Below are 27276 nucleotides of genomic sequence, written 5' to 3'. Positions count from 1 at the left end.
ACCTTCTCTGCTTTTTTCTACATTAGTGATTTGTGTAAAATGTGACTTCTTGTGTACAGATGCTGATTTAAGCAATTTACAGCATACAGCTGACCCAAACCTCAACTGCTCCTGAGTAATAAGAAGTGCACAGATTGTTATGTGGTGTGCTTGGAGACTCAGCAGCCTTGCTTTGATCACTAACCTGCTGGACCCTACACACCCTGATGCCAACTCTCCTAGCCTTGCGCATGCTTCTTCAATCCTGGTCGCCCTTATTCCCAGTTTACCTTCCCCACATCCTGCAACAGCAGTGATATCGCAAATAGACCCTGTAAATGCCAAAGCAACCTCCCTGGAACCCATGTCCAGCACTTGCAGTCACCTGCACGCCCTCCTAACCACCCATGTATACCCTTTGGAACATAGAACAGTACAGCACAAGAACAGGCCCTTCGACCCTCAATGTTTGTGGTGAACATGATGCCAAGGGGCGGCACTGTGGCACAGTGGTGGGTTGCAGCCTTACATCGCCAGATACCCAGGTTCAATCCTGACTATGGGTGCTGTCTGTACAGTTTGTATGTTCTCACTGTGACCGCATCAATTTTCTCCGGGAGCTCCGGTTTCCTTCCACATTCCAAAAACGTACAGGTTTGTAGGATGATCTGCTTTGATAAGAATTGTAAATTGTCCCTAATGTGTAGGGTAGTGTTTGCGTATGGGGTGATCGTTGGTCAGCATGGACTCGGTGGGCCGAATGGCCTGGTTCTACGCTGTATATCTAAAACTAAACTAAACTATACCAAATTAAACTAATTTCTGCCTACACATGATCCAGATCGCTCAATTCCTCATATATCCATGTGCCCATCTAAAAGCCTCTTAAACGCCACTCTCCTATCTGTCTCCACCACCTCCCCTGGTGGGGCCTTCCATCCCCCCACCACTCTCTGTGTAAAAAATCGTAAGGCACATCTCCTTGAAACTTTGCCCCTCTCACCTTAAAGCTATGGTCTTTGATGTTTCCACTCTGGGGGAAAGGTTCTGTCTACACCTCCCATCATTTTATGTACTATCAGGTATTCCCGCAACCTCCAGCCTTCCAGAGAAAACAAACCAAATCTTCTTAGACTTTCATATGGAAAATCTTTCCACCTGTCTGGACAGACCTTGTGTATGTTTCCCAGCCAGCCTCCTTGCACTCCCACACCTGTTAATCCTGATTCAAACTCGGTTGGACCCTGTGTACCTCCAGCACACACCCTCCTTCACCAGCCTGCATTCTCTCCCCACCCACATTCCCCACCCTCGCCTCCCACCGCAGCCGTGCGCGGTGTTGAGTGTGTGGCGACTTTCAATGTGAAGAGCGGCTGATGTGTCATCGCCCTCCGCTCGGGTCCATTGGAGAGGCAGCTCCTGCCGTTCCGTGTGTTTCCCCGGCATGGCTTTAGGGGCAGTGTTTCCTGTAGTTTTGACGCCTATGCCGCTTGAATCCTAATTTGACACTCGGCGCGGTTTGGACAGAATGTTAACCCGGGATTACAGCCGGTCGGTTTTGCCTCAATTCCACTCTGTACAAACACATTTGCTAATGTTTGGACGCGGCCGCCGCTTGTATAGTCTGTACAAACTGCGGCTTGGCGTTTTATTATTGTGAGTGGTCTGTGACAGACTGATTTCCCTCAATTCAATTCCAGGGCGCAAGAGCGGAAGAAAATATTGGAATTACTATTAACTCTTTGCAACATTCATTAACCATTTGGTCCAAGTTTTCTGAAAGGGGTCGATGTTCCGTTGAGACTGTGGGTGAGTGGATTTGTTTCTTACTGCGGAACGCGTTACTTGCTGCCTCTCGGAAGACTTGGTCTCATTCTGGGTTGCCTTGGCATTAATTGCGTGGAATCTGCCAGCGAGGCCGGGACTTTGCTGTCCGTTTCGTATCTGCAATTTATAATTTCGGTCACTTCAAAAAGCTCGCTGATAATAATCTGTTTTTAATGGGAAGAAGACAGTTGCGCGCAGTATCATTCCGCTTAGCTGATACATTGCACCGACCGGGATCACTTATTGTTTGCCCAGTGCATTTGGGCTGGCGGTGCCGGGTCCCATCCTCTGGTTGTGATCTGGACTGAGCATTCGCATGGGTACAATCAGACTCCCAGGTCGGCAGCACTTGAATGAATTTTGCAGCCACACTTCGCCGTCATATCCGTTAGAGATGCCAGTGTGTTAGCTAGCGTTCAGCAATCTACCCGTTTCAATTCGAGGGGAGCACATGTGCTGTGAGACCCTGGGCTAATCAACAACAAAAGCCCCAATGCAGCCAACTGAGCGGCCAGCCACCATTATGTTACCCAACGCAAATTAGTTGTCATCTCTGTTGCAGATGACGTTGTCATTAAGACATATAAAATGTCAGACTTTCTTTGTCATCTGCACATGTCGCACTTTTGGGTGTTGATGTGTTTTACTATTTTTGTGCCAGGCTGGTGCATGCTTTCCTGCCGGCCGTGACTGGGGATGAAGAGAGCATTGCTATCTGATCGAGATGACGATGAGGGGGACCTTGGGGGTGGCAGGAGGGTGGGATGGAAGTGGTGGGGGGGTAAGGGGCTGTTGGGACTGAAGGGGGAGGGAGTGGATGGGTGGTGGTGAAGGCTGGTTTATTGCACCTGATGTCTTCACTGAAAACCATTCTGGCCTTGGCATCTGCCATGGATTGCCTTGTGTGACAGTGAACTGCAGGGGCTCCTGCCATCTTTAGAATATTGGAGTCAACAATTTCTAATGTTGGTCCTTCTTTTGTTGTTAGAGAGGTTACTGGAATCAAAGCAAAGATGTCATTGTGAATCATGAAACTTACAACCCTCTGTAGTTACAGTCATGAATAACAATAAACATGTTTCTTTTCTAATTAAACCAAAGCATATATCCATGGGGTAGTGAAAAATAATCTTTAAGTGCACTGAATCCTCCTTTAAATCACAATGATCTCTGGTGTAAAGTTACATTAACTAGTCTGCAACTGTATTCATCTCCAGTGACCTAGAAAGATTATCTTCCCAATAAGTATTCTACTATACTTCTGCAAGTTGTTTAGATGTGTTTGTTCCTGGTTACTTGTTTTGGCAACATTCATAAATATGTCCAGTTGTAGTTAGGCACCGCCAAGTATTATACTTTATATATTACAGAAATAATACATTTACCTTCTACCTTTATCTTGAATGAGCAAGAGAAATGTTTATTATCTCATTGGTCTAATTATTTGGAACAGAGGGTAATACTTGCCGTTTTTTTGAAACACTAGCCCAATACTTCTGAACTTTCTTCTAATAATGTCGCGTTGGATAAGTTGTACGTTGTTCCAGCTTCTTTCGCAGCAGCTGGTGAAGTGTAAAAGAATACCCAGCATTGATCTGAGTTGAGCCAGTCAGCTACAAGGCAGGAAAATTCAATTTAAGTTCACAAATAGAGGGAAAGGGAAGATCGGGCCAAGTAAAATAAAACGCATACTGGCGGAGAGAAAAAAAGGTAAAGAGATAGAAAAGAAAATCAATTGAGGAAGGGAAAGTTGAGTCTTGATGTCAAAGGTGGTCAAATGTGGATTTCTCCATTTAGGATGAATAGATCATCTTTGAATTTGGTAGGGAGGAGAATGTTCACCTCTCTGGCATTATCTGTGTTTCCAGCTCCTTAGCCACACCTATCCACCATAATCCATTGGCATAATCCTATCCACCATAATCAATTTCCTCTTCCCAAAGCAAATATATGGCCAGTTGTCCTCCAGATTATTCAATATTGCATTAGAACGAAATTCTAATTACCCTTTGAAGTATAAATCTATTGATATGCCATTGAAATATCTGCTGAGGTATAGTTTTTGTTTTTTGTAATAATAATCCTTTTGCGACTTCATCAACTCAACATTGTTCATTTTCCACAATATTTCTTGTGCTTCACATTTCTTTCCATTGCAGTTCATCTTTTAGCTGTCTATTGCTCCAATAATCTCTTATACTTTTCTTTACATTTGTCATCTTAAATTTGATTAGAAGTTTGTGCAATTTGTGTTGAATTTGTAAGCGACTGGATAGCATGCAACAAAAGCTTTTCACTGTGACAATAAACTAAACTAAAGTGAAATATAGATTAAATGTGATCCCCGCGAGAAAATGGCGACCCACCTGTTAATTAAGCTGCTGCCTTCTTTGTAATGATTGGGCTCAGTTAATGGTGTTTGATAAGAAATTTCAAGGTTGACCAAGTGATGATGATGGGTCAACTTGAATATTAGTGTAGAATAAGTTCGAGTTTTGGGGAAATTTGAGTAATTATCATTGCTATTTTGACGAGCTGGTAGTATTATGTAACAGTCACTTACCAAGAATCCTACTCACTTGGCACCAACTCAAAACAACTCATCAAAGTCTTATCAAAATAAGACAAGAAGGGGTCAAGAAGGAAATTTCTAATTTATGGAAACAGAAGAAATGTGGAGGCCAGGTGTTACAGCCCCAAATCACGATAACAAGGAACTGCAGATGCTGAAATCTGGAGCACAATTCAAAGTGCTGGAGGAACTTAGTGGGTCAGGCATCATCTGAGAAGGGGATGAGTAGTCGACGTTACAGGTCGGGACCCTTCTTCAGTCTATGTGAATTATGAGGAAGTGTCCTAACCCAAAATGTTGCCTGTCTGCTCCCTCCTCAACTGCCACCTGACCTGCTGAGTTACTCCAGCACTTTGTGCCCTGTCCAGTTGCCTCACATCCATCTGAAATTGGAAAATAAGGTGTTGGAGCAGAGGTTTCTTCATCACAATGCTGCTTTTATCCCACTGGAATGTAGAGTGTTTAGTCATCATTTCTAACATGATTTTATGTGAGTAGCCTGTGCTATCAAAGCCATTGCTATCAATATGATTAATGACACCAGCATAATTAGTACCATATTTTTCAAGAAATAGTTTGCACATGATTGGAAGCATATCAAATTGATAGAATATTTATAAAAGAGCCAGAGATCTCACAAATTAGGCCTCTTGATTCTCCGTCAGCTTTGCAAAAAAAGTAAATCTGGCCCAGGTTTTACCCGTTAACCTGGCATATTAGTCCAAATTGTCCATTTGTCTTTCCAAGGGCAGAAATGTCAGCGTGGATATGATATCCCATTTTGGTACTGCACAGCTCCATGACTCTCTCCCAGAGCAGAGTGGCACAGTGTCGAAGCTGGTCGAGCTGCTGCCTCACAGCACGAGAGACCTGTGTTGGGTCCTGACCTCCGGTATTTTTTTTCTCATTTTCCCTTTTACTGAGTAGTTTTCTCCAGGTGCTCTGGTGAATTGGCCTCTGTAAATTGCCTCTAGAGTGTAGGGAGTGGATGTGAAAGTGGTACAGCTTAGTACTGGTGCGAGATCAACAGTCAGTGTGGACAAGATGGGCTAAAGAGCCTGTTTCAGTGCTTTACCTTTCAATCAATCAAATCTGCTTCCATTACTCTTTCAGTTGAAGTATCATCACCCTCTGAGAAATGAGAGGAGAAATGAGATGACAAGAAATAAATGTTTGTATTTCTGTGGCATTGTTAATGTCTCCAACATGTCCCATATGTATTTCTGAAATGATGCCTTTGTTGTAATTTGAGAAATGGGAAGTGCAGCTGTCAATGACTGTATGGCAAGGTCACACCAGACAGTTGGATAGTGGTGAAGTAGTCTTGTAATGTTGATTGAGTAATCAACATGACAAGACTACTTGTCTTAGGACTTGATATTCACTTAGGACTCCCTTGATATCCAAAATAGTATTGAGGGACTTGTCACACCCATTGACTCAGTTTAAATTTTCATTCTTATAACAATGTCGTACTCCCAGTATTGCACTGGAATCGTTATCTGCACACTTGTTCTCATTTCTAAGAGATGGGCTGTGAATCCACTCTGTAAGAGATGAGAGTACTACCAACTGAGACATAGTTGATAATGTTAATTTATGTTCTATCATTAGTTTATAGCCACAACATTTGACTACTGACCATATCACAGAGATTAATTTATTCCTCTTTCCTCAACAAAAAAATCTTACACTGAGCACCGACATCTTCCCCCTTTAAATTTCTCTGCTTTATATAGGACAACTCAAGATACAATCTTTCCACATAAGTGAAGCCACTTGTTCCCAGTGTAGGAAGGAACGCAGATGCTGGTTTAAACCGAAGATAGACGAAGGATCTTGACCCAAAACGTCACCTTCTCCTTTTCTCCAGAGATGCTGTCTGACCCGCTGAGTTACTCCAGCTTTTTGTGTCTATCCCCTTGTTCCCAGTATCAACTATAGTTGCCAGCACTACACACACAGTATCAGTGCAATCAGTGATTTGCAAACTTCCTGTATTTCAATTCTGTGCAATTATTTAAAAAACACAGGTGTTATATCTTTTTTTAAGTTACCTTATTAGCTTGCTCTTCTACCTTCAAAGGTTTCCAAATGTGCGCCCTCTCCTCCTGTAGCTGCAATAAAATTCACTGCAGCGTAGTGCATTGTATATCATTCCACCCTGCCGTTTGTCCTGAATTACATCACTCAGGACGTACACATAGAATTGCACCGGACATGTGTTTGCCGAGCTCACCTGATTAACTAACTGCTTGTGAAGGACATAGGTTTAAGGTGAGGGGGAAGGGTGGGGGGGGGGATTTAATAGAAACACGAGGGGCAACCTTTTTACACAAAGGGTGTATGGAATGAGCTGCCAGAGGAGGTAGTTGAGGTAGGGATTATCACAAGGTTTAAGAAACATTTGGACAGGTACACGGATAGGATGGGTTTAGAGTGATATGGGCCAAACACGGGCAGGTGCCACTAGTGTAGATGGGACAAGTTGGTCAGTGTGGGCAAGTTGGGCTGAAGGGCCTGTTTCCACGTTGTATGACTCTATAAGTAGTCTTCCCCTCACTGTTCACTATTTTGCCAGCTATTGTAGCATGTGTACAGTTCAAAATTGGATTCCATATACCAAAGACAAGGTGGATAATATATAAAAATCAATATTCCTTTCTATAAAAAAGGCATAATGCAAGTTGACTGGCAGCAAGCTATTGGAAACTCATAACTTTTAAAATATTGTCTAAAATAGTGAGAATACAGATGGCATACAATGCAATATTGAAGTTTTATTTCTGTGGCAACTTGTCATGGACAATTTGCAAGCTTTTGATTCAGATTTTTTATAGCAGCTTACAGAAATCCTTTGTCATGTTTCATCGGTATGTCAGAGCAATCGATTGACAGCAATTAACGTGCAAAGGAACTTGGTTGAGAAAGTACACAGATTTCTTTTTAATTGTGGTTATTGGAGAACAAGTGTTAGCCTGGAGTTAAGTGATTCGACGAATAATTGATACCCACATGGACATTCAGAGAGTTACACAGCATGGAGTCAGGCCCTTCGGCCCAACTCATCCATGCTAACAAAGGTGCCTTTCTGAGCTTGTTCCATTTGTCTGCGTTGGGCCTACATTCCTCTAAGCCTTTTAAATGTAATTGTACCCACCTCTAACATTTCCACTGGCAGCATATTCCACAAACCCACTTCCGTATTTGAGAAAATCTTGCCTCTCGGGTCCCATTTAAATTTATTTCCTACTCAACTTAAACAAGTGCCTGCTGGTTTTATACTCCCCTACCATGGGGAAAAAGAGTGCGTCTGTCCACCTTATCTGTGCCCTTTGTGATTCTATAAGCCGCTATAAGGTCACCCCCTCGTCTCCTGCGCTCAAGCTTACCATCAGGTGTACTGTATAACACATCATACCTCACGATTGCATGCAGTTACATTATTGAATAAAGCAAGTGACTTATCAATGTCATTTCACTGTCTGTAAATTAGACTTACTGAGGTCATTACAAAAAGTAAAGATGCCCTATTACAAGATAACAGAAAGTAAATTTACTCAATTTTCCAAGGCTCACGGCACATAAATGGCTGAAACTTCATTCTTAAATGCAAGCCCTAAACACTTACTGCATTACTATTTCTCAGCCTCTGAAATTGACACCATTGACTTCAGAGGAATGAATTTTGGAAGCAGGGTACCATTGTGCTGACACAACCGTACAGTGTATTTAACGCTACTGACTGGATATGTACTTTCAGGAGGCACGGTATTCCTCAATACAGCATTGCAGCAGAGAAGGGCTGACTGCTGAAAGATAAGCGTTGAATGTAGAATGCTTAGTCTCCAATGAGTAATTGGTTTAGCAACAGCAACAACCAGCAGTTATCTACTGCTTTTAATATAATAAAACATGCCAAGGCTCTTTATAGGATTAAGTAATTTTAGAAGACAAACTCCAGAACGAACAAGATAAGGATGCGATGTCTGCTGGATGGGATGTCAAGATACAATGTAAGGTCCCACCAGCGTGCCCACAATACAGTCGAGTGAATTGGATATAATTACCTAATGCTAATAGAATAATAACAGCCTGGGTTGTTGATGGTGTGGCTAAACCATCAAAGAGGAAGTAAATGAGCAACAACATATGGTGTTGTCATTGCTGTCAGAGGGTCCATGGTGGTCACATTATATGCATCAGCTGCCCTTGGGCTGGCATCATGATGACTTCCTGAGTCACAGTTAGTTTCCGTGTGTGTATTGAGGATCTGACAGAGGAATCAACTGTTTCAAGTGACCAGCTACCTCCAGGTGATTGGGTTGCACAGGTCCACTGGATTTCTGGGAGCATCACAATGCTGAGAACTATATTTGGCATAGAATCCAATCTCTCTCTATTTGCTCTATCTATTGTACTTGACTTTGATTTGTTTGTATTTATGTATCATATTATCTGAGCTATTTGGATAGCACGCAAAACAACGCTTTTCACTGGACCTCGGTACATGTGACAATAACAAACCTAAACATAAACACTGGAGATTTGATTGAATCCACATTACCTTTTGGACAAAGTCCTCCTTTTTCCTTCCTTCTCCCCGCCACCCCCTATCAGTCTGAAGAAGGGGTTCGGCCCGAAACGTTGCCTATTTCCTTTGCTCCATAGATGCTGCTGCACCCGCTGAGTTTCTCCAGAATTTTTGTCTACCTTACCTTTTGGACAATTCAGTGCCCTGGAACCCATGGAGTCATTTCTGTCATTAATGCGCTTTTTTATCTGTGACTGCCTACAAGGAGCAGGTGGAACATTGACTAGTTGGACAAAATGGACTGTTACTGCTCTACTGTGCTTCGAAAGCTGTGTTGACAGGGCCTGCATTTATTGCCCATATTTTCTAATGAGCTACAAAATAACTTGGATGAATCCTTGTAGTCTAATGTTGGCTTCACTTTATGGACACTATCGCTACCGCTCGTACTGAAAGGGGAAGGGAATGTTTTATACACCAGTTTTCTCCGAGATCAGTGATATTATGGGTGGCACAGCTGGTAGAGTTGCTGCCTCACAGCGCCAGAGACCCGGGTTGGTCTGTAGGTAAATTGGCCCCTGTAAATTGCCCCTGGTGTGTAGCGAATGGATGCGAAAGTGGGATAACAGCGAACTAGTGTGAATGGGAAATCGATGGTTGGCATGGACTCGGCGGGTCGATGTGGCTGACTCCAATGCTTCTGCGTTCACGACAGGATGATGACATCACCCACAAAAATAGATGAGAGTTTGCCCCCTGATCTACCTGGGCCCGAACAAAGCAGATTGCTCAGTCGCATTACGCTTTCAGTTGAGAAAGTGATAGAACCTGCATATTTTTTTTTAATTTCATGATAAATCTGCAATTAGACTGCTCCAGTTTTTTGGGTTTTTTTGCTACTCTCTGCAGGCTACATATTTCTATAAGTTTCTTAATTTTATTGCAGATTTAAGATGAGTGAAAGCCAGAACAAATCTTTGGTAGATACACCCAACAGTCAAACTCGAGCCCTGTTCTGTACCAGGAATGCAAAGGGTTAACTCTGAACATCCATCATGATTTATAGAGATGGTTCATGCCTGAGTTACTTAATTGCATTTTTTTTTTAAGTAAAGCCGTGTCGGCAAGGGGATTGCAATGGATGTTGCATTTCTTCAGAAGGTGTTCAATGTGATGTCATCAAAGAGATTTGCTATGGAAATTAGTCATAGCCTTGTCTTTACACACACTGTCACTGCACGGAGAGAGAGAGAGAGAGAGAGAGAGAGAGAAAGGATGTGAACATGAAGGGCAGTGTTTCCAAAGCTGCTTCTGGTTGAAGACCAGTTAGTTTTCTCTGTTAGTTTTATCAGCCCAAGGGCTCAGCTTTGTATTTCTAAACGAGTAATATTTTGTTTCTACGTTTTAAAATCAATTTGAAATAATATGAGGCTAGAATGAGCGCTGTTTGAAAGGTCAGTGCAAACATCACTTTTCCCAGATGTCGACTCACCCATGGAATTATTCATAAAAGGTACAGAGACAGATGGGCATGGGTGGCGGAGACCAACGCAGTATGCAGGCTGCACAGCCTCTAATGGTGCAGTCAGCTCCACTCAGGTTGCAACCTTGTGACCTGACCAGGAAATCTGGCAGATTATATCGGACCAATCTTCCTGGAAGATAGGTTGAATGCATAAACTGGGCCCCTGTGGGAAATTAGACTGAAGCAAGTACTGAGATGAGTTTCGCCTGGTCGGGATAAGACATCAAAGAGATGACAAAATCACAGAATAAGTCACAATGTATCCTCTGACCATTCTCTATACAACTCAGGCGGCACAGTGACGCAGTAGGGAGAGTGGCTGCCTCACAGCGCCAGAGACCCGGGTTCGATCCTGACTTCAGGCGCTGTCTGTACAGAGTCTGCACGTTCTCCCTGTGGCAGCACGGGCTTCCTCCGATTACTCTTTTCTTCCCACGTCACAACTGGCCGCTGTAAAATTCCCCCAATGTGTCGAATGAATGGGAAAGTGGGATGACATAGAACTGATGTGAATGGGTTATCAGTATCACATGGACTCGGTGGGCCGATTACCCTGTATCCATGCTGTATCGCTCAACGAAAGTCCCCTTTAACAGGACACCTCCTGACCCCATGGCTCTCCTCACTGCCACTGATCAGTGCAATCGTTCATTCTTAATTCTTAAAAATAAGGGGTAGGCCATTTAGGACTGAGATGAGGAAAACCTTTTTCACCCAGAGAGTTGTGAATGTGGAATTCTCTGCCACAGAAGGCGGTGGAGGCCAATTCACTGGATGTATTCAAGAGAGAGTTTGGATATAGCTCTTAGGTCTAACGGAATCAAGGGATATGGGGGGAAAGCAGGAATGGGGTACTGATTTTGGATGATTAGCCATGATCATATTGAATGGCGGTGCTATCTCGAAGGGCCGAATGGCCTACTCCTGCATCTATTTTCTATCTATATTACTAAATCTCTGATCTTGACTGCTTTTGGCCGACTGTGCTGCGATTTCCGAGAGAACGCCGCCACCTACGGCCGTCATTTTTGGCCACCTCGCTCAGAGCCCCCCTCCGCCGTATGAGTGCGGAGGATTGGTTCCGTCGATGAAAAATGAGAGAGATATTAATGTTTTTACAAAATTCCCCATTCTCTCTGCTGCCCCCGCTGGCGGCAGGGGGAGGGACTATAAAACCAGGAAGTGTCATGCCTCTCTCGGTCTCTGCCAGAGCAGGAAGCGAGAAGGTCACGGCTCTCTGAGCTGCGAATAACACTGAACGCACGTCGACTCCACAGTGAGTCCCCTCGATGCAGCTGTAAAGTGGCTGCAGCCCTTTTTAACAAGTTTGTGTTCACAAAATGAATTTTGGTTGTCGGGTGTCTGCAGCCCAATTGTTTGCCTCGCCTTTTTTAACAAGTTTGTGTTCACAAAATGAATTTTGGTTGTCAGGTGTCTGCAGCCCAATTGTTTGCCTCACCTTTTTTTTTAATAAGTTTGTGTTCACAAGTTGAATTTTGGTTGTTGGGTGTCTGCAGCCCAATTGTTTGCCTCGCCTTTTTTTAACAAGTTTGTGCTCACAAAATGAATTTTGGTTGTCGGGTGTCTGCAGCCCAATAGTTTGTCTCGCCTTTTTTTAACAAGTTTGTGATCACAAAATGAATTTTGGTTTCAGGTGGCTGCAGCCCAATTGTTTGCCTTGGCTTGGCTTTTAAAATCATTGCAACAGTTGGATGCCTGCCTAAGCATCCGTACGGCCCACAATGTCTATACTAGCCCTCTGGAAACCAGTATTTCAGCCCGCAATACCCATACTACCGCAACAGACAGCCCCCCCACTGGCGAGCAGTATTGGAATTGGTGGAGAGGTGGAATATTGCGTTGGTGACCAGCCCTCCCGTGTGATGCTGGGACCCAACGGGTACCACTTAGTCTAGTGTTTCTATGTTTCTGCACTGTATCTCTGAAGTCTGAACATAGAATTAATGTGAATGGGTGATTAGTGGTCAGCATGGACTCGGTGGGCCGAAGGACTTGTTTCCATGTGGTATCTCTAAACTAAACTCCCCTTTAACAGGACACCTCCTGACTCCAAAGCACTCCTCCCAGCCACTGCTCAGTGCAACTGTCCATTCTCCTTTTGATTTCACCACTCCCTCCATCCCATCCACCTCTTTCCCTGGCCCAAGAGGGTGAGTTGCTATGGAGGTATGAACCTCCAACACTGGCCCAACCCATTACACCATTGAGACTCCGGACAAATTTCAAGTCCATCTCATTCTTTCACGATCAAGAGACAACTGCACTGGCAACGGATGGCAATACATTTTCAGTCGCATTCTTTTGGTAGCTGGTACTCCATCAGGTTTCCACGGTGTCAGTCAGTGACTTAAAAAAACTTCAGTGAATCATTGTCCTGGAAGGTTCACATTTACTTTTTCTCCACAGATGTTGCCCTGAGCTGTCAGATATTTCCAGCACTTTCTTTGATTTTAATTCAGATTTTGAATAACTGCTGCATTTTATGTATTTTTATCGATGTGAATTTTGTCACCGCATAACCTTTCAATCAGCAGGTCAACATACAAAGAAGGACATAAAGTGCTGGAGTAATTCAGCGGGTCAGGCAGCATCTCTGGAGAACATGGACAGGTGATGTGGGTCGGGACTCTTCTTCAACGTACAAAGAGCTGGGTAAACAGAAGGGCCCCATCCTGAAACATCACCCATCAGTCCGTCGAAGGGTCCCGACCTGAAACAATATCTATCCATGTTCTCCAGAGATGCTATCTGACCCGCTGAGTTACTCCAGCACTTTGTGTCTCCTTTGGGGTAAACACCTCATACTTTTCACACAATCCCAACAAAAGGAGTTGAAGAGAAAGTATCATCACTCACTTGGTCCTCCGCGAGTTGCCTTCACACTTAGATCCTCTGTCTGTAGCTTCCACTTCAGGATAGCGTTTCATTATCCCCCGACTGACCAGCTACCTCTTTTCACATTCTTCCTATCTTTTACAGAAGCATAAGGTGGAGATTTCAACCCCTTCACCATTCATGGATTGCCCGTCATCTTATCAACCAAATCAATTAAAGACATTTACCACGAGAAGAACACAAAGTGCAGGAGTAACAGTGGGTCAGGCCGCATCTCTCGAGGACATGGATGTGTACCATTTCAGTTCGGGCCCCCTTTTCAGACTGCGGAAGGTTCGCGACCAGAAACGTTGCCTATCTATGTCCTCCAAAGATGCTGCCTGACCCACCAAGTTTCTCCAGCAGTTTGTGCTTGATGCCAGATTCCCGAATCTGCAGATCCTTGTGTCTATTTTTACCAAGAGTATATTCTCAGTCAACACAATGTTCAGGTCCATTGATCTTTAAGGCTGAGCATTAAGAAATGAAGATATATTTAATGTCAGCCAGTTAGACAGTACTTGCAGACAGGAAAACAAAATCTATAAGACTTCATCAAAACTGAGAAGGTGAGAAAACAAGCAAGATTGAATAATAAACAAACTGCTGGAGGAATTCAGATCAGTATGAAGGTAAATGGACAGACACCATTTCAGACTGAAAAAGAGTCCTGACCTGAAATATCATCCACTTTGGTGGCTTAATTGGCCACTGTAGGTTGTGTCTAGTCTATAGGTGAGTGTTAGAACCTGGAGTTTGATGATGAGAATGTCAGGGAGAATATAAAAGGGATTCATGCAGATTTGGTGTACATGGATTGTTGATGGTTGGTATGGACTTGTGGGCTTAAGAGCCTGCTTCTGCGCTGTATGTCTTTGTGACCCTCTGTGATTGCACTCCCATGGCCCCCAATACCTCCTGTTAATGCAATCTATATTAAAGCATTACACTTAGGTCATTGTGAAGGAAGGAACTGCAGATGCTGGTTTAAACCGAAGATAGACTCATAAAACTGAAGTAACTCAGCGGGTCAGGCAGCATCTCTGGAGAACATGGAACAGATAACGTTTCGGGTCGAGACCCTTCTTCAAACTGAGAGTCAGTGCTGACTCTCGGTCTGAAGGAGGGTCTCGACCCAAAACATCACCTATTCCCTTTTCTCCAGAGATGTTGTCTGTCGTTGAGTTACTCTAGCTTTTTGTGTCCATCTACACTTAGGTCATTCCCAGTTTCACAAATGATTTAAAAAAAAATCAAATTGGACATTGGCCCAATATTTCTTTGAGATTCCTCCTGTTATTGCTGGACCTGTTAAGGTTAAGAAAAAAAACAAACAGATTATGCTGTACTTTAAAGTTCCAGTGGTTATTTTGGCATTTCTGAGATGGCATAGTTAAGCGGCTTTTCCACGGGGCGAGTTGACGCAAGATGTCACCAGAGTGAAGTGGTCGTGGTCCAGCACGAGTCTCGCACGATATAACGGGGGGTAGATAAAGAGTTCCCACGGTACTCGGCATTTCTGTTATTTGTGCGAGTGGCTTGTCCGTCTCCCGAGCTTTTCCGTTAATCTTGAATGAACATCGTGAACTGTAGTGTTGTTAATCACGTGGCACAAATGATGTTACTTTGTTTTCACACACTATATTGGGTTTTTTCACACACTATATTCCTCCCTTGGTTGAATTGGCTCATTTGGAGACATGCCTATACTAAGTATTTTCGAGTACAGGATGGTGGTTATTTTCATTGACGCGCTGTATGCAGCAGCCCACTATGTGCATCGAGAACGCTTGCGTGAAGGCAGAAGGGTGAGATTAATTAAAAAGAGAATTAAGAGGAAGTCTCACTGGGTGAAGCCCGCCTTTCAACGGAGACCTCAATTTGGACAATATGATCAGCTGCTTAATGTGCTGTGCGAAGAGGATAAAAGTGCATTCACAAACTTTGTCAGAATTTCACCCGAGCTCTTTAATGAGCTGAAGAATAATCTGTTTTTTTTTAGACAAATGTTGTTTGGTGTGATGCACCTTCTCTCAATATGTGCAAGAAGTCGTCTTTTTATTTTGTTAAATAGGAATAAAGACTTTGTCTCACATTGACCGTGATGGTTGTCTTATTTTATTATCTACTGAGAGGTGAAACTTTCAAACGTTTAACCAGTCAGTAGACAGACAATAAATAGTAACAATCGAGCCATAAATGGTGTATACATGGTGAAGGGAACAACGCTGTGTGCAAGATAATGTTTAAAATCATGCGAAGAATCGATCGAGTAGATGCACAGTCTCTTGCCCAGAGTAGGCGAATCGAGGACCAGATTACATAGGTTTAAGGTGAAGAGGAAATGATTTAATATGGATCTGATTAAATACTGTCAGTAGTAAACCCGATCAAAAACAACATCAGGATGTCTATTAAACACCAGAGATCCCAGTAAACACCCAGCCGAGACTTATTACAGGTCTAGTGGAAAGACACTGGAGCAACTCAGCGGGTCAGGCAGCATCGCTAGACAACATGGATAGATGATGTTTCGGGTCGGGACTCTTCTTCAGCGCTGAGTTACTCCCGCATATTGTGTCTTTCCAATGCAGATTAGCGTCTGCGATTCTTTGCTCCTACATTACGGGGTCTATCTCGATTCCCGATAAAGTCTAAAACCCATCCTCCAGAGTTCTCAGCCCAGGGCGCCCATAAACAAGCCCTTAACTCCACACTGGGGACAGAGGCTGAGAGGTGTACAAAACCATGAGACGAACAGGCAGGGAAATAGACAGAGTCCAGGGTAATATATGTCCTTTGCCCACAGAGGGGATTCGAGGACCAGAGGGCATAGGTTCAAGGTGAGGGGGGTAGATCTAATAGGAATCTGAGTGAGGGGTAACATTTTCGCACAAAGGGTGATGGGTGTATGGAACAAGCTGCCAGAGGAGGTAGTTGAGGCTGGGTCCATCCCTACATTTAAGAAACATTTAGACAGGTACATGGATAAGACAGGTTGGGAGGGATATGGACCAGACGCAGGCAGATGGGACTAGTTTCGATGGGACATTTTGGCCGGTATGGACAAGTTGAGCCGAAGGGCCGGTTTCCACACTGTAACTCGATAAAGCCAGTGAGTATACGATCTAAGATAGTCCGAGGGTCTCGAATGAGGTAGGTAGTAGTTCAGGAATGGTCTGTGGTTGGTGTTAGGATGGTTCAGTTACATAAGTGCTCAAATGTAGGCACCGTTTTCGCAGTGGAAGCTCCGAGACTGTGCAGCGGGCGATTGTCGTGTTGGCTGGGACTCCTGTTATCCATGCAGGGGATTGACCTCAGTCTGAAGAAGGCTCTCGACCCGAAAGGCCACCCGTTCCTTCTCTCCAGAGTTGCTGCCTGTCCGGCTGAGTTGCTCCAAGCAACTGGTGTCTATCTTCAAAGGACTGACCACCGGGCTGGATGTCGGGGCTGGCGTGTTGCGTTTCACAGACCGAACTGTCCAATTAATGGTAACAGATGGGCACTGAGGGAAGTCCCCCCCCCCCCCTCTCTGTTTATCTGCCCTTTCTTTAACTTTTGTGCCTCTATGCAAGTATCTCGCGAGCCATCCCAGACTGCCTATTTCTGCTCCCCCTCGTCTTTAATAACTAAATTTCCCTAACAATTACTATCTTTGTTAGTTATAGGAGCAAAATTAGGCCATTCGGTCCATTAAGTCCACTCCACCATTCAATCGTGGCTGATCTATCTCTCCCTCTCAACCACATTCTCTTGCCTTCTCCCCATAACCTCCTGACAGCCGCACTAATCAGGAATGTATCTATCTCTGCCCCTATTCTTCACCCTTTTGACAGTAGTTTTGTTTTATTGGAGACGCGGGAGACAGCGGATGCTGGAATACTGAGCAAAACACGAAATGCTGGAGGAACTCGGTGCATTTGTGTTTAAGAAGGAACTGCAGATGCTGGAAAATCGAAGGTACACAATAATGCTGGAGAAACTCAGCGGGTGCAGCAGCATCTATGGAGCGAAGGAAGTAGGCAACGTTTCGGGCCGAAACGTTGCCTATTTCCTTCGTTCCATAGATGCTGCTGCACCCGCTGAGTTTCTCCAGCATTTGTGTGTGTGGGTGGGAGTAGGGGGGAGGGGGGGGGGGGGGGAGAGAGATAAGGCAGCCTGAAGAAAGGGTCGCCTGTCCATTTCCCTCCGTAGATGCTGCCTGGCCCGCGGAGTTCCTACAGTCTTAGAAACTGCTTTAGACAAAAAGAGACACAAACTGCTGGAGTAAAATAGCTCAGCAAGTGAGGTACCTGAACACTCACAAATGAAAAAGAATGAAAATGTGATTATTTCACCTCCCTTCAACTATTTTGTGTTTCAGCATGAGAGGGATTATAACATTAGAGACATTCATATTGTAGTGATGTGTTAATGAAGAATTGCAGACATCAATCTGATAGTAAAAAATATATTTATTTAACAATGAGGTAAAACAAGCACTGACAATCAAACTGCTCAGTTACTCACCGTTCGCAGGAGTTCCCACGGTACCCGCAAGAGTTATTACGGATATCGCACGGATATCGCACTGGCCACTATGTTCATACAATGTTGCAATGCTCAACCACAAGTGTACAAGTCACTCTTGGAGAAATTCAAACTTTCTTGAATTTTCTCCTGAGTGACCAAGTTACACGATTACCTGCCGTTAGCGCCACGGTGGTCCACAGTGGTCCACGAATGCCGTACTGTTATCGCACGAGGTTCCCATGATGTTAAACTCTGGTTCACTCTTGCGTCAAGTCGCCCCGTGAAAAAGCCACTTAAAGCCAGTACCTCTGAAACATGATTCACGGTACATGTGGCAAAAATAAGCCATTTGCAAATACCACCAGTCTTCACCTTCAACCAAAGGCATATAGGGAAGTGTACCAGTTAAGATTGTTTGTGTTATTTCCTTCAAAGCTTCATTTCTTCTCTGTTCCAGGTGGCTGGGATCCGGCCAGATCAAGTAACAATCTCCATGAGGAAGGACAGAAAATGCTGCACCTCTTGATATTGCTGATGTTTTTATCTTTAAGGAAAAGTTCTGAATTCCCAAATTCAGTCCGAATGGGTAGGTCTCACACAATCACAATAATACTTTATTAGCCAAGTATGTTTTGCAACATACAAGGATTTTAATTTACCAAGCCTGTCATACATATAAAAAACAAAGGAACACATAAAATACATTTTAACATAAACATCCACCACAGTGACTCCTCCACATTCCTCACTGTGATGGAAAGCGAAGAAAAGTCCAAATCTCTTCCCTTCTATGCTCTCCCGCGGTCGGGGGCATCGAGCCCTCCGTTGACGGGACGATCTTGACTCCCGTAGCCCGTGACGTTTGGGCCCTCCGTATTGGGTCGATTTGCTCCTGCATTGGGGGGATGTAATTTCCACCGCACGGGACGATCGAACCCCGGGTCGGGGCTGGTCGAGCCTCTGTGTCGTTGGAGTTTCCGACTAGCCTCTCCCGAGAATGCGAGCTCTTGATGGTAAGTCCACAAGCCGCAGTTGGAGTGATTCCAGGCAATGGATCAGCTCCAATGTTAAGTCCACGCCCCATGGTGGGTCTCAAATCAGTCCCAGGAGGCCTCTAGCTGCATCGATGGTCGACCGCGGAGCGACCGGAGATGCGATCTGGAAAATAATCGCATCTCCGGCAAGATAGGAAACTGAAAAAAAAGGTTCCCCCGACCCCCACATAAACAAACCGGAGAACATTTACACTAACTTTTAACACACACTAAAAAATAAATTTTAGGACGAAAATACAGACAGACCGTTGGCGGGGCTGCCAATCGTGCGGCGCCCCTGGTGGGGAACTATCCCTAACAATCCTTCGTCATTTGGAGCTCTATGGAAGAAAATATTAATTCTCCCAGGTTTTTGGAAAGTCACAAGTGGAAAGTGCATTGAATGGCCCACATCTTGCATGTGTTGTGCAGTTTCTGTCCTGGCACTGTGTTGATCTTAGCTCTGGGAAGAATTGGAGAGGAGGGCTAATAAACCTTGAAACCCACCCACTGATCCAGAAATAACACCAGGTTATATCAACTCTTCAGCAAGAACATCCAGGATGTTAGTGGATGTGCTGTAAAATGATTCCGTTCTGATGACATAATGTGGGTGGTGGAATTTGCTTTGGACTACTTTGTAGAGATCTTGCTTTTAGGGAGTATTGAGTTCCTGCTAGATCTGAGGATCCCATCAGTAATCCTCCACCTTCCATTTCTCCACTCTTCCCCCGCTACATCTTTGCAGCCTTGCACTGTAGTTTATCTGTGATTATTATTTGCACTGCAGTCGGTAGTAAGAGAAGAAAACCTTCCCTTTACATTTTTTCTACTGTCCTGAGGAACTTGATTCTATTTCAGTGACAAGTTGGAATAGGATTAGCTCATGAAGCCTGTTCTACCATCCAGTTAGATAACATCAGTCTATATCTTGCCTCCAACACCTGCCTTTGGTACATTGCTTCATACTATTTCTGTCTGACAAATATCTTATAATCTAATATTAAAATGATGATTAGTCTTCCAGATATTTGAAGAGGAAGTTCTATGTTTCCATTACACCACAGAATTGTTCCTGACATGGCCCTTGAACATTCATGCCATACTTTTATAGTCATGCCTCCTTGTAGAGCACACTCCTCCAGGATCCACTGTCTCTTTCCGTATCGATTTATCAGTTACTTTAATGATGCCAAAGAATTATCACTTTACGTTTGAGTATGCAAGGGAATACAAAGGTAGTCTACAGTATCTCATCCCATAAATTAACCTTTTTATTCTTGGAATCATTACAATGACATCTCTTCAATGTCACATCTAATGTATTTTAGAGTACAAATCTCCACTGACCCCCCTCCCCTCATCATCGAAGGAAATAACGTCAGTCATTAACACAATCATGAAAAGCGGCTAGTTTTTATGGAGCAATGATAGAAAGGCAGATGTGTCTGGGAAAGGAATTCTAGACTGGTTGGATAAAGGAATTAATGCCATTGATGAAGCAAATATAGAAGTCTTTGCAGAACCTAGAATCGGAGGCATACATTGATCTTCAAGTGTTGTTGGACTGGGCTGGCACAGGGGCGCAGCGGTAGAGTTGCTGTCTTACAGTGCCAGAGACCCAGGTTCGATCCTGACTATGGGTGCTGTCTGTACAGAGTTTGTACGTTCTCCGTGTGAGACCACGTGGGTTTCCTTCAGGTGCCCTGGTTTCCTAACACACGTCAAAGACGTACAAATTTGTAGGTTAATTGGCTTTGGTGAAAAATTGTAAATTGTCCTTAGTATGTAGGATAGTGCTAGTGTACGGAGGTGATCACTGGTCAGCGCAGACTCGGTGGGCTGAAGGCCTGTTCCCACGTTGTATCTCTAAAGTATAGACTGGGAGAGGCTGCAGAGATAGGGAGAGGTATAGTGAAGGGATTTAAATTTGAGGTTGAGAACTTTAATACCTGTATTGATTGGGAGCCACTGTAGGTTCAGCAATGATAGGTGTGAGAGGGGGGAATCAGTAAGAAGACAGTTTAATCACTGCCTCGCTCTTTGTCTGTTATCTCTTTCTCCAGATTTTTTTCTTTATTCACCAACCAAGCTTTCTTTTTTTAATCTTTCAATCTATTTCTCTGTCAAAATCTTTCCCTACCCCTCTCAGTGACTTAATCTCTCACTTTGTCACATGCACCTTCAGATTTGTTTCTTATCTAATGCTTTCCCTCTCATCCTCACCAGGATTGGCTTTCCTCAACCTCTCCCAGGCAAGGAGCAGAGACCCTCATATTCATCTCTAGCTGCCGTTAGGCAGGTCTCCCAAGTTACCATTCAAAAATTTCCACACGGATTAAAAGCCCACCCTAGTGTGAATGATTGTACAACCATAGCCATCAACAAGAATATGAAGAGTCCCAGTTATACAGCACAGAAATAGGCTCTTCAGCCAATTTTGCCTTCCAACCAAGGTGCCCAGCTAAGATAGTAATTTCTTCCCTTGTTTGGCCCATATCCCTCTAAACCTTTCCTATCCATGTACTGTCCACTGTCTTTTAAATGTTGTTATTGTACCTACCTCACCCACTTTCTCTCAGCTCGTTCGATATACCCACCACACTATGTATGATGAAACTGCTCCTCAAGTCCCCTTTAAATCTTTCCTCTCTAACCTAAAACCTATGCCCTCTAGTTTTCAATTCAACTTTTGTGAGAAAAAGACAGTGCATTTACCTTCTCGGTTTAGTAGGCTTTTGAATGAAAACTATCCATAGTATCAAAATGGCATTAAGTGATTTGGGCCAAGAATTAACAGGTCATCTTTTCTCAGCTTGATGTGTGTCTCATTTCCTGGTATAGCACTTTGATGTGATCAGAACTCACATTCTCCCATAACCTTGACTATGCTCATGTGTGTTACTTAGCTGCAGAAACAGGAGGGTCATCTTCTCCTATCTTCTTCCATCCCATCTCCTTTTTGTGAAAGCCATTTAGCCATTTAACCATTCAGGGTCAGTTCCTGTGGATTGGAGGGTAACTAACGTTATCCCACTTTTCAAGAAAGGAGCGAGAGAGAAAACAGGGAATTATCGACCAGTTAGCCTGACATCGGTGGTGGGGAAGATGCTGGAGACAATTATTAAATAAGTAATAATGGCACATTTGGATAGCAGTAAAAGGATTGGTTCAAGTCAGCATGGATTTATGAAGGGGAAATCCTGCTTGACTAATCTTCTGGAATTTTTTGAGGATGTGACAAGTAAAATGAAGGAGAGCCAGTGGATGTAGTGTATCTGGACTTCGATAAGGTCCCACACAGGAGATCAGTGGGCAAAATTAGAGCACATGGTATAGGGTATTGACATGGATAGAGAATTGTTTGGCAGACATGAAACAAAGAGTAGGAATAAATGGGTCCCTGTCAGAATGGCAGGCAGTAGTGAATAGAGTGCCGCAAGGCTCGGTGCTGGGGCCGCAACTATTTACAATATATATTAATGATTTAGATGATGGGATTAAAAGTAACACTAGCAAATTTTCGGATGACACAAAGCTGGGTGGCAGTGTGAACTGCGAAGAGGATGCTTGGAGGTTGCAGGGTGACTTGGACAGGTTGAGTGAGTGGGCAGATGCATGGCAGATGCAGTTTAATGTAGATAAATGTGAGGTTATCCACTTTGGGCAAGGCGGCAGATTATTATTTCAATGGTGTCAGATTAGGAAAAAGGGAACTGCAACGAGACCTGGGTTTCCTTGTACACCAGTCACTGAAAGTAAACGTGCAGGTACAGCAGGCAGTGAAGAAAGCTAAAGGCATGTTGGCCTTTATAACAAGAAGATTTGAGTATAGGAGTAAAAAGGTCCTTCTGCAGTTGTACAGGGCCTTGGTGAGACCACATCTGGAGTATTAATGGGGGAGTCCAGAACCAGGGGCCACAGTCTAAGAATTAAAGGGGGGGGCATTTAAAACCGCGATGAGAAAACACTTTTACACACAGAGTTGTGAATTTGTGGAATTCTCTGCCACAGAAGGCAGTAGAGGCTAAATCACTGGATGAATTTAAAAGAGAGTTAGATAGAGCTCTAGAGGCTAGCGGAATCAAGGGATATGGGGAGAAGGCAGGCACGAGTTACTGATTGTGGATGTTAAGCCATGATCACTATGAATGGTGGTGCAGGCTCGAAGGGCCAAATGGCCTCCTCCTGCACCTATTTTCTATGTTTCTAACCTTATCCCCATTCAAATGATTTAGGCTAAGCTATGCTTGAACACCATTTACCCACATTAGCTTGGTTCCTTTATGCTTTGTGCTTCCTATGATGAGAGAAGGGTCACTGAGATCAGTTTGTGAAATTTGTGTGTTTCCAGCTGCAATTCTGGACGACCCGATGGAATGCAGCCGAGGAGAAAGACTCGCCATTAGTCTTGCAAAAACCCACATCAACAACATAGTGGATACATCTGAAAAGGCAAGGCTGGAGGTTGACCTGTTTGAACTGCTGCGGGACAGCGAATATGAAACGGCAGACACCAGTAGGTACCCGAACTGGTCTGGTCTCCTCTCACCTCAGCAGAAAGACGGGGTTGGGCTGAGTGTGCGGCATAATAATTTGCCTGCCTTTTAGAGGCACATATTTTAATCTCCCATCTATCCAAATGTCTTTTAAATATTGTTATTGTACCGACCTCAACACTTCCTCGCCAGCAGCTCATTCCATATATCCACCACCCTATGTGTGAAGAAACTGCCACTCATGTGCCTTTTAAATCTTTCCCCTCTCATCTGAAACCCCCGCCCTCTAGTTTTTGACATACCTTCCCTGAGAAAGATATTTAGGGGGTAGAATATTGAGGGCCAAAGCTTCTTAGTGTGATCAGGATAGTAAAACCTAGCCATGTAATCCAACACAACCTTCATGTCTAACCAGGTTGCATCTATTAATTGGAACTAATAGGAACAAAAGCACGCACCAAAGGCAAATCCTTGTTTGTTGAATATGGAGAAGCAGATTTATTTTGTTAGTTGCTGCTTATGAGACATGACACCCACATAGATAGATAAACGTACAAATTTTACATTTTTATGTTCTAGTTATAGCTTTGTAACCTCTGAAATGTTCTTTCTGCCTGCAAGGTGTTAATTATAATTAGTACTAAACAGAATTTAATTTAATGTAAGTTATAAAATATTATATGACTGCATGAAACCTAAAATAATTTAATTGTTAATTAAACCAAATTGACAACACTTTTAGCATATATATTATGGGTGTCAGCCTTTGCATGTGATGAGGCTGTTGAACAGTCGGGCTGATGTGCGATTTGATGATGTAATTGGACGTGGCACAGTGTTAAGTCTCCATTAGTGTAGCCCACACAGAAGATGTTATTGAGCAAACTTCAACTCCTTCAACAAGTCGAATGATGTCACCAATGAGGGAAGCTAAAAATGTGACGGTAACTGCTGGCATTAATCTTTCCTTGCCATGAAATATTAACTCGAATGAGCAACTGGCAAAGGCGGTCATGTTGTCTGTGCAAGATTTGTTTTAATATTGGTTTTAGAAATACAGCGCGGGAAAAAAAGGCCCTTTCGTCCCACCGATTCCGCGCCAACCAGCGATCCCCGCACGTTAACACTGTCCTACACACACTAGGGACAATTTACAATTATACCAAGCCAGTTAACCTGCAAACCTGTACATCTTTGGAGTGTGGGAGGAAACCGGAAAAACCCACGCAGGGCACAGGGAGAACGTTCAAACTCCATATCGACAAGCACCCATAGTCAGGATCGAACCCGGATGTGTGGTGCTGTAATGCAGCAACTCTACCGCTGCACCACCAATGCTTAGCAATGTAGATGTTTTGGAATGCTTTATTTTCAATACCATTCAGATAAAACCGAGTCCTGATCTCATCAATTGCCTGGTATGCATGACTCCTGAAATGATTAATGAACAGAGAATTGGAGACATCCTTTAGACCTCGTCGTATAGCTCGGCCAATAGCCCTATCCAAAGAAAACGGAGTGATCTGAGGAAAGTAATTGAATAATCTGGAATTTAAAAGTTAATTTCAATGTGGTGACTATGGGGCTGCTAGTCTTGCAATGAAATGAGACCGAGTGCACTAGTGTCCTTTAGGGAAGGGCATCTTTCCAGTCTGGCCCGTCATTGATTCCACATCCTCAGCAATTGCCCTTAATGTTTGAGCCCTCAATGGCCCAGAACACCACAGGAGATCCTTTATCCCTGTTGCTATCAAACTGTACAACTCCTCCCCCTTCTGTCGTAGGGTATTAAGGTTGTGTGGTGTCAAGCTCACCCATGGCAACCATTAGACATCCTTCCATATTAATCCCACCTCCCAGCACTTGGTCCTATGCCTCAGCAATTTAAGTTGTTCATTCAGACACATTAAATCCTGTCAGTGACCCAGCTTCAAACCACTCCCCCAGGCCATACATTTCAGATACTTACTGTCCTCCACGTAACAAAGTGTCCCCTCTTCCTCCTTAACCTAAATCTGTTTCCTCCAGACTTATCTACATTTGAGAGGAGGAAAGCCTCCTGCAGTCCACCTATCTGTACACCGTATAATTGTATACACTTAATCAGGGCCTTCTGTCAACCTCCTGCACTCCAAGGAGAACAGATCTAGCTCCTCCAGTTTCTTCTCATCTGAACTACTCCAACCAATGCATTATCGCGATGAAGCTTCTCTGTCACATCTCCAGTGCGATCACTTCCTTCCCATAGCAGGGTGACCAGGACTGCTTGCAGTACTCCAGCTGAGGTCTGCCCAATGTTTTATAAAGTTGTAGCATAACCTCCCGACTTCTGTATTCGACGCTCTGACAAATGAGCCAACACCCACTGTGATTCCACGAACTGGGCTGTGAAATGGTCTTGCTGTTAGAAATAGACAATAAATGTAGATCCAGCCAGGAATACCTGCATCCTAAAAGGGGATATACTTTGCTTCCAGCATTCCTCACTTGAGGAAGTTTGGAAATTAAATGGAAATCACAGTGAGAGTGCAAACGTCATGAAATATACTTAGAAATTTAAGATTATTATTAATTGATTTGAAACATGAAATCAATTGTTATTATATTGTGATTGAATCTTGTATTTAAAATGCTGGAATCTCACATTCCTTGCTAAGAGTGTCAGATCGGCCACAGATTAGCTGATGTCCATCCTGGCAAGGTTTGTACGCAACTGGTAACATAACCACATATGAAGATAGTGTAAACTATCTATTTTCAGTGTAAACCAGCATCTGCAGTTCCTTGGTAGACACAAAAGGCTGGAGTAACTCAGCGGGACAGGCAGCATCTCTAGAGAGAAGAAATGGGTGACATTTCGGGTCACAACCCTTCTTCAGACTGGAGTTTCTTCCTTCACATAACTACATGTATGACTGACTTTTATCTCTTTTCTGCAGCATGTCAGATCCTCCCAAAGGGGGTTGTGGCAATCCTGGGACCTTCCTCAAGTCCAGCATCTGCCTCTATCATCAGCCACATCTGCGGCGAGAAGGAGGTAATATTGCTATTAATAATAATCATGATGCCAGGATAACTCCTCATTGAAGAGGCTGGCTGGCCCATCACTTTACTTCCAGCGTTGATTGAGATCCTAATAGATTTACGCCTCAACTCTATTTACTTGCTGGTGCTATATGTCCTTTGACACCTTTACCCAAAAGGAACCATTTGTCTTAATATCCAAACTTGCATGCTCAGATTCTGAGCTTAAAGGGTCATTTTCAGGCCAGAGCAGAGGGCTTACCAGTGACGTTTCCTTGTACATCATCTGCTCGAGTACAGGGACAGCCAGGCATGCAGTGGCAGCAAGCTCCACGTACAAAATTCAGCTGTACCCGAGGCTCAGGCTTAGAACACGGAAGCAGCTTTTAAATAAGAAATTGAGGATTTATAGAACCAAAAAGAGATCAGCATGGAAACGGGTCCTTCAGCCCACTGGGTCCATGTTCATCATCAAACGCTTATATATGTACACTAAACATACTCCAGTGCATTGAATTCATCCCACATTCACATCAATTCCCCAAGTATGTAACTTGCCGACATACTATAAAAAATTAATAATTACCAATTAACCTACTAATGTGAATATCTTCAGATGTGGAAGTAAATTGGAGTATCCAACGTTCACACGAAGAGTCCACACAGACAGAACTAGCGGCTAGGATCGTACCTGGGTCTCTGGCACTGTGAGGCAGCGGTCCCTCTATCTGCGCCACTGTGCTGGTGTTTTGGCATCTGGCCTTGCATGGGCTGTTGCTGGGAGTGCTACTCACTCAGCTACATCTTCTTTAACTTTTCACCCTTGGTCGTCATTAACCAGCACCCTTCCCCCACAATATTCCACAATATCCACA

General features: G+C 43.7%; 1 protein-coding gene across 2 annotated transcripts in view; it reads left to right on the top strand.

The window, feature by feature from the left end:
• Positions 1 to 1457: 1457 nt before the first annotated feature.
• grik4 (glutamate ionotropic receptor kainate type subunit 4) overlaps positions 1458 to 27276 on the top strand; it is a 101025-nt gene continuing 75206 nt past the window's right edge. Inside the window, exons 1-5 of one of the 2 annotated variants that reach the window (XM_033049576.1) lie at positions 1458 to 1530; positions 1680 to 1788; positions 18302 to 18430; positions 23233 to 23397; positions 26317 to 26414. In XM_033049576.1, the coding sequence (XP_032905467.1) occupies positions 18355 to 18430; positions 23233 to 23397; positions 26317 to 26414 (339 nt within the window). In that variant the 5' untranslated portion in view covers positions 1458 to 1530; positions 1680 to 1788; positions 18302 to 18354. Of the gene's footprint in view, positions 1789 to 18301; positions 18431 to 23232; positions 23398 to 26316; positions 26415 to 27276 lie in introns of both variants that reach the window. The other variant, XM_033049575.1, reaches the window with a different exon arrangement.

This window comes from Amblyraja radiata, chromosome 33 (assembly GCF_010909765.2).
Source record: "Amblyraja radiata isolate CabotCenter1 chromosome 33, sAmbRad1.1.pri, whole genome shotgun sequence".
Lineage (NCBI taxonomy): Eukaryota > Metazoa > Chordata > Chondrichthyes > Rajiformes > Rajidae > Amblyraja > Amblyraja radiata.
Note: the sequence above shows the minus strand (reverse complement) of the source record. Positions and strands in the feature narration are given on the sequence as shown.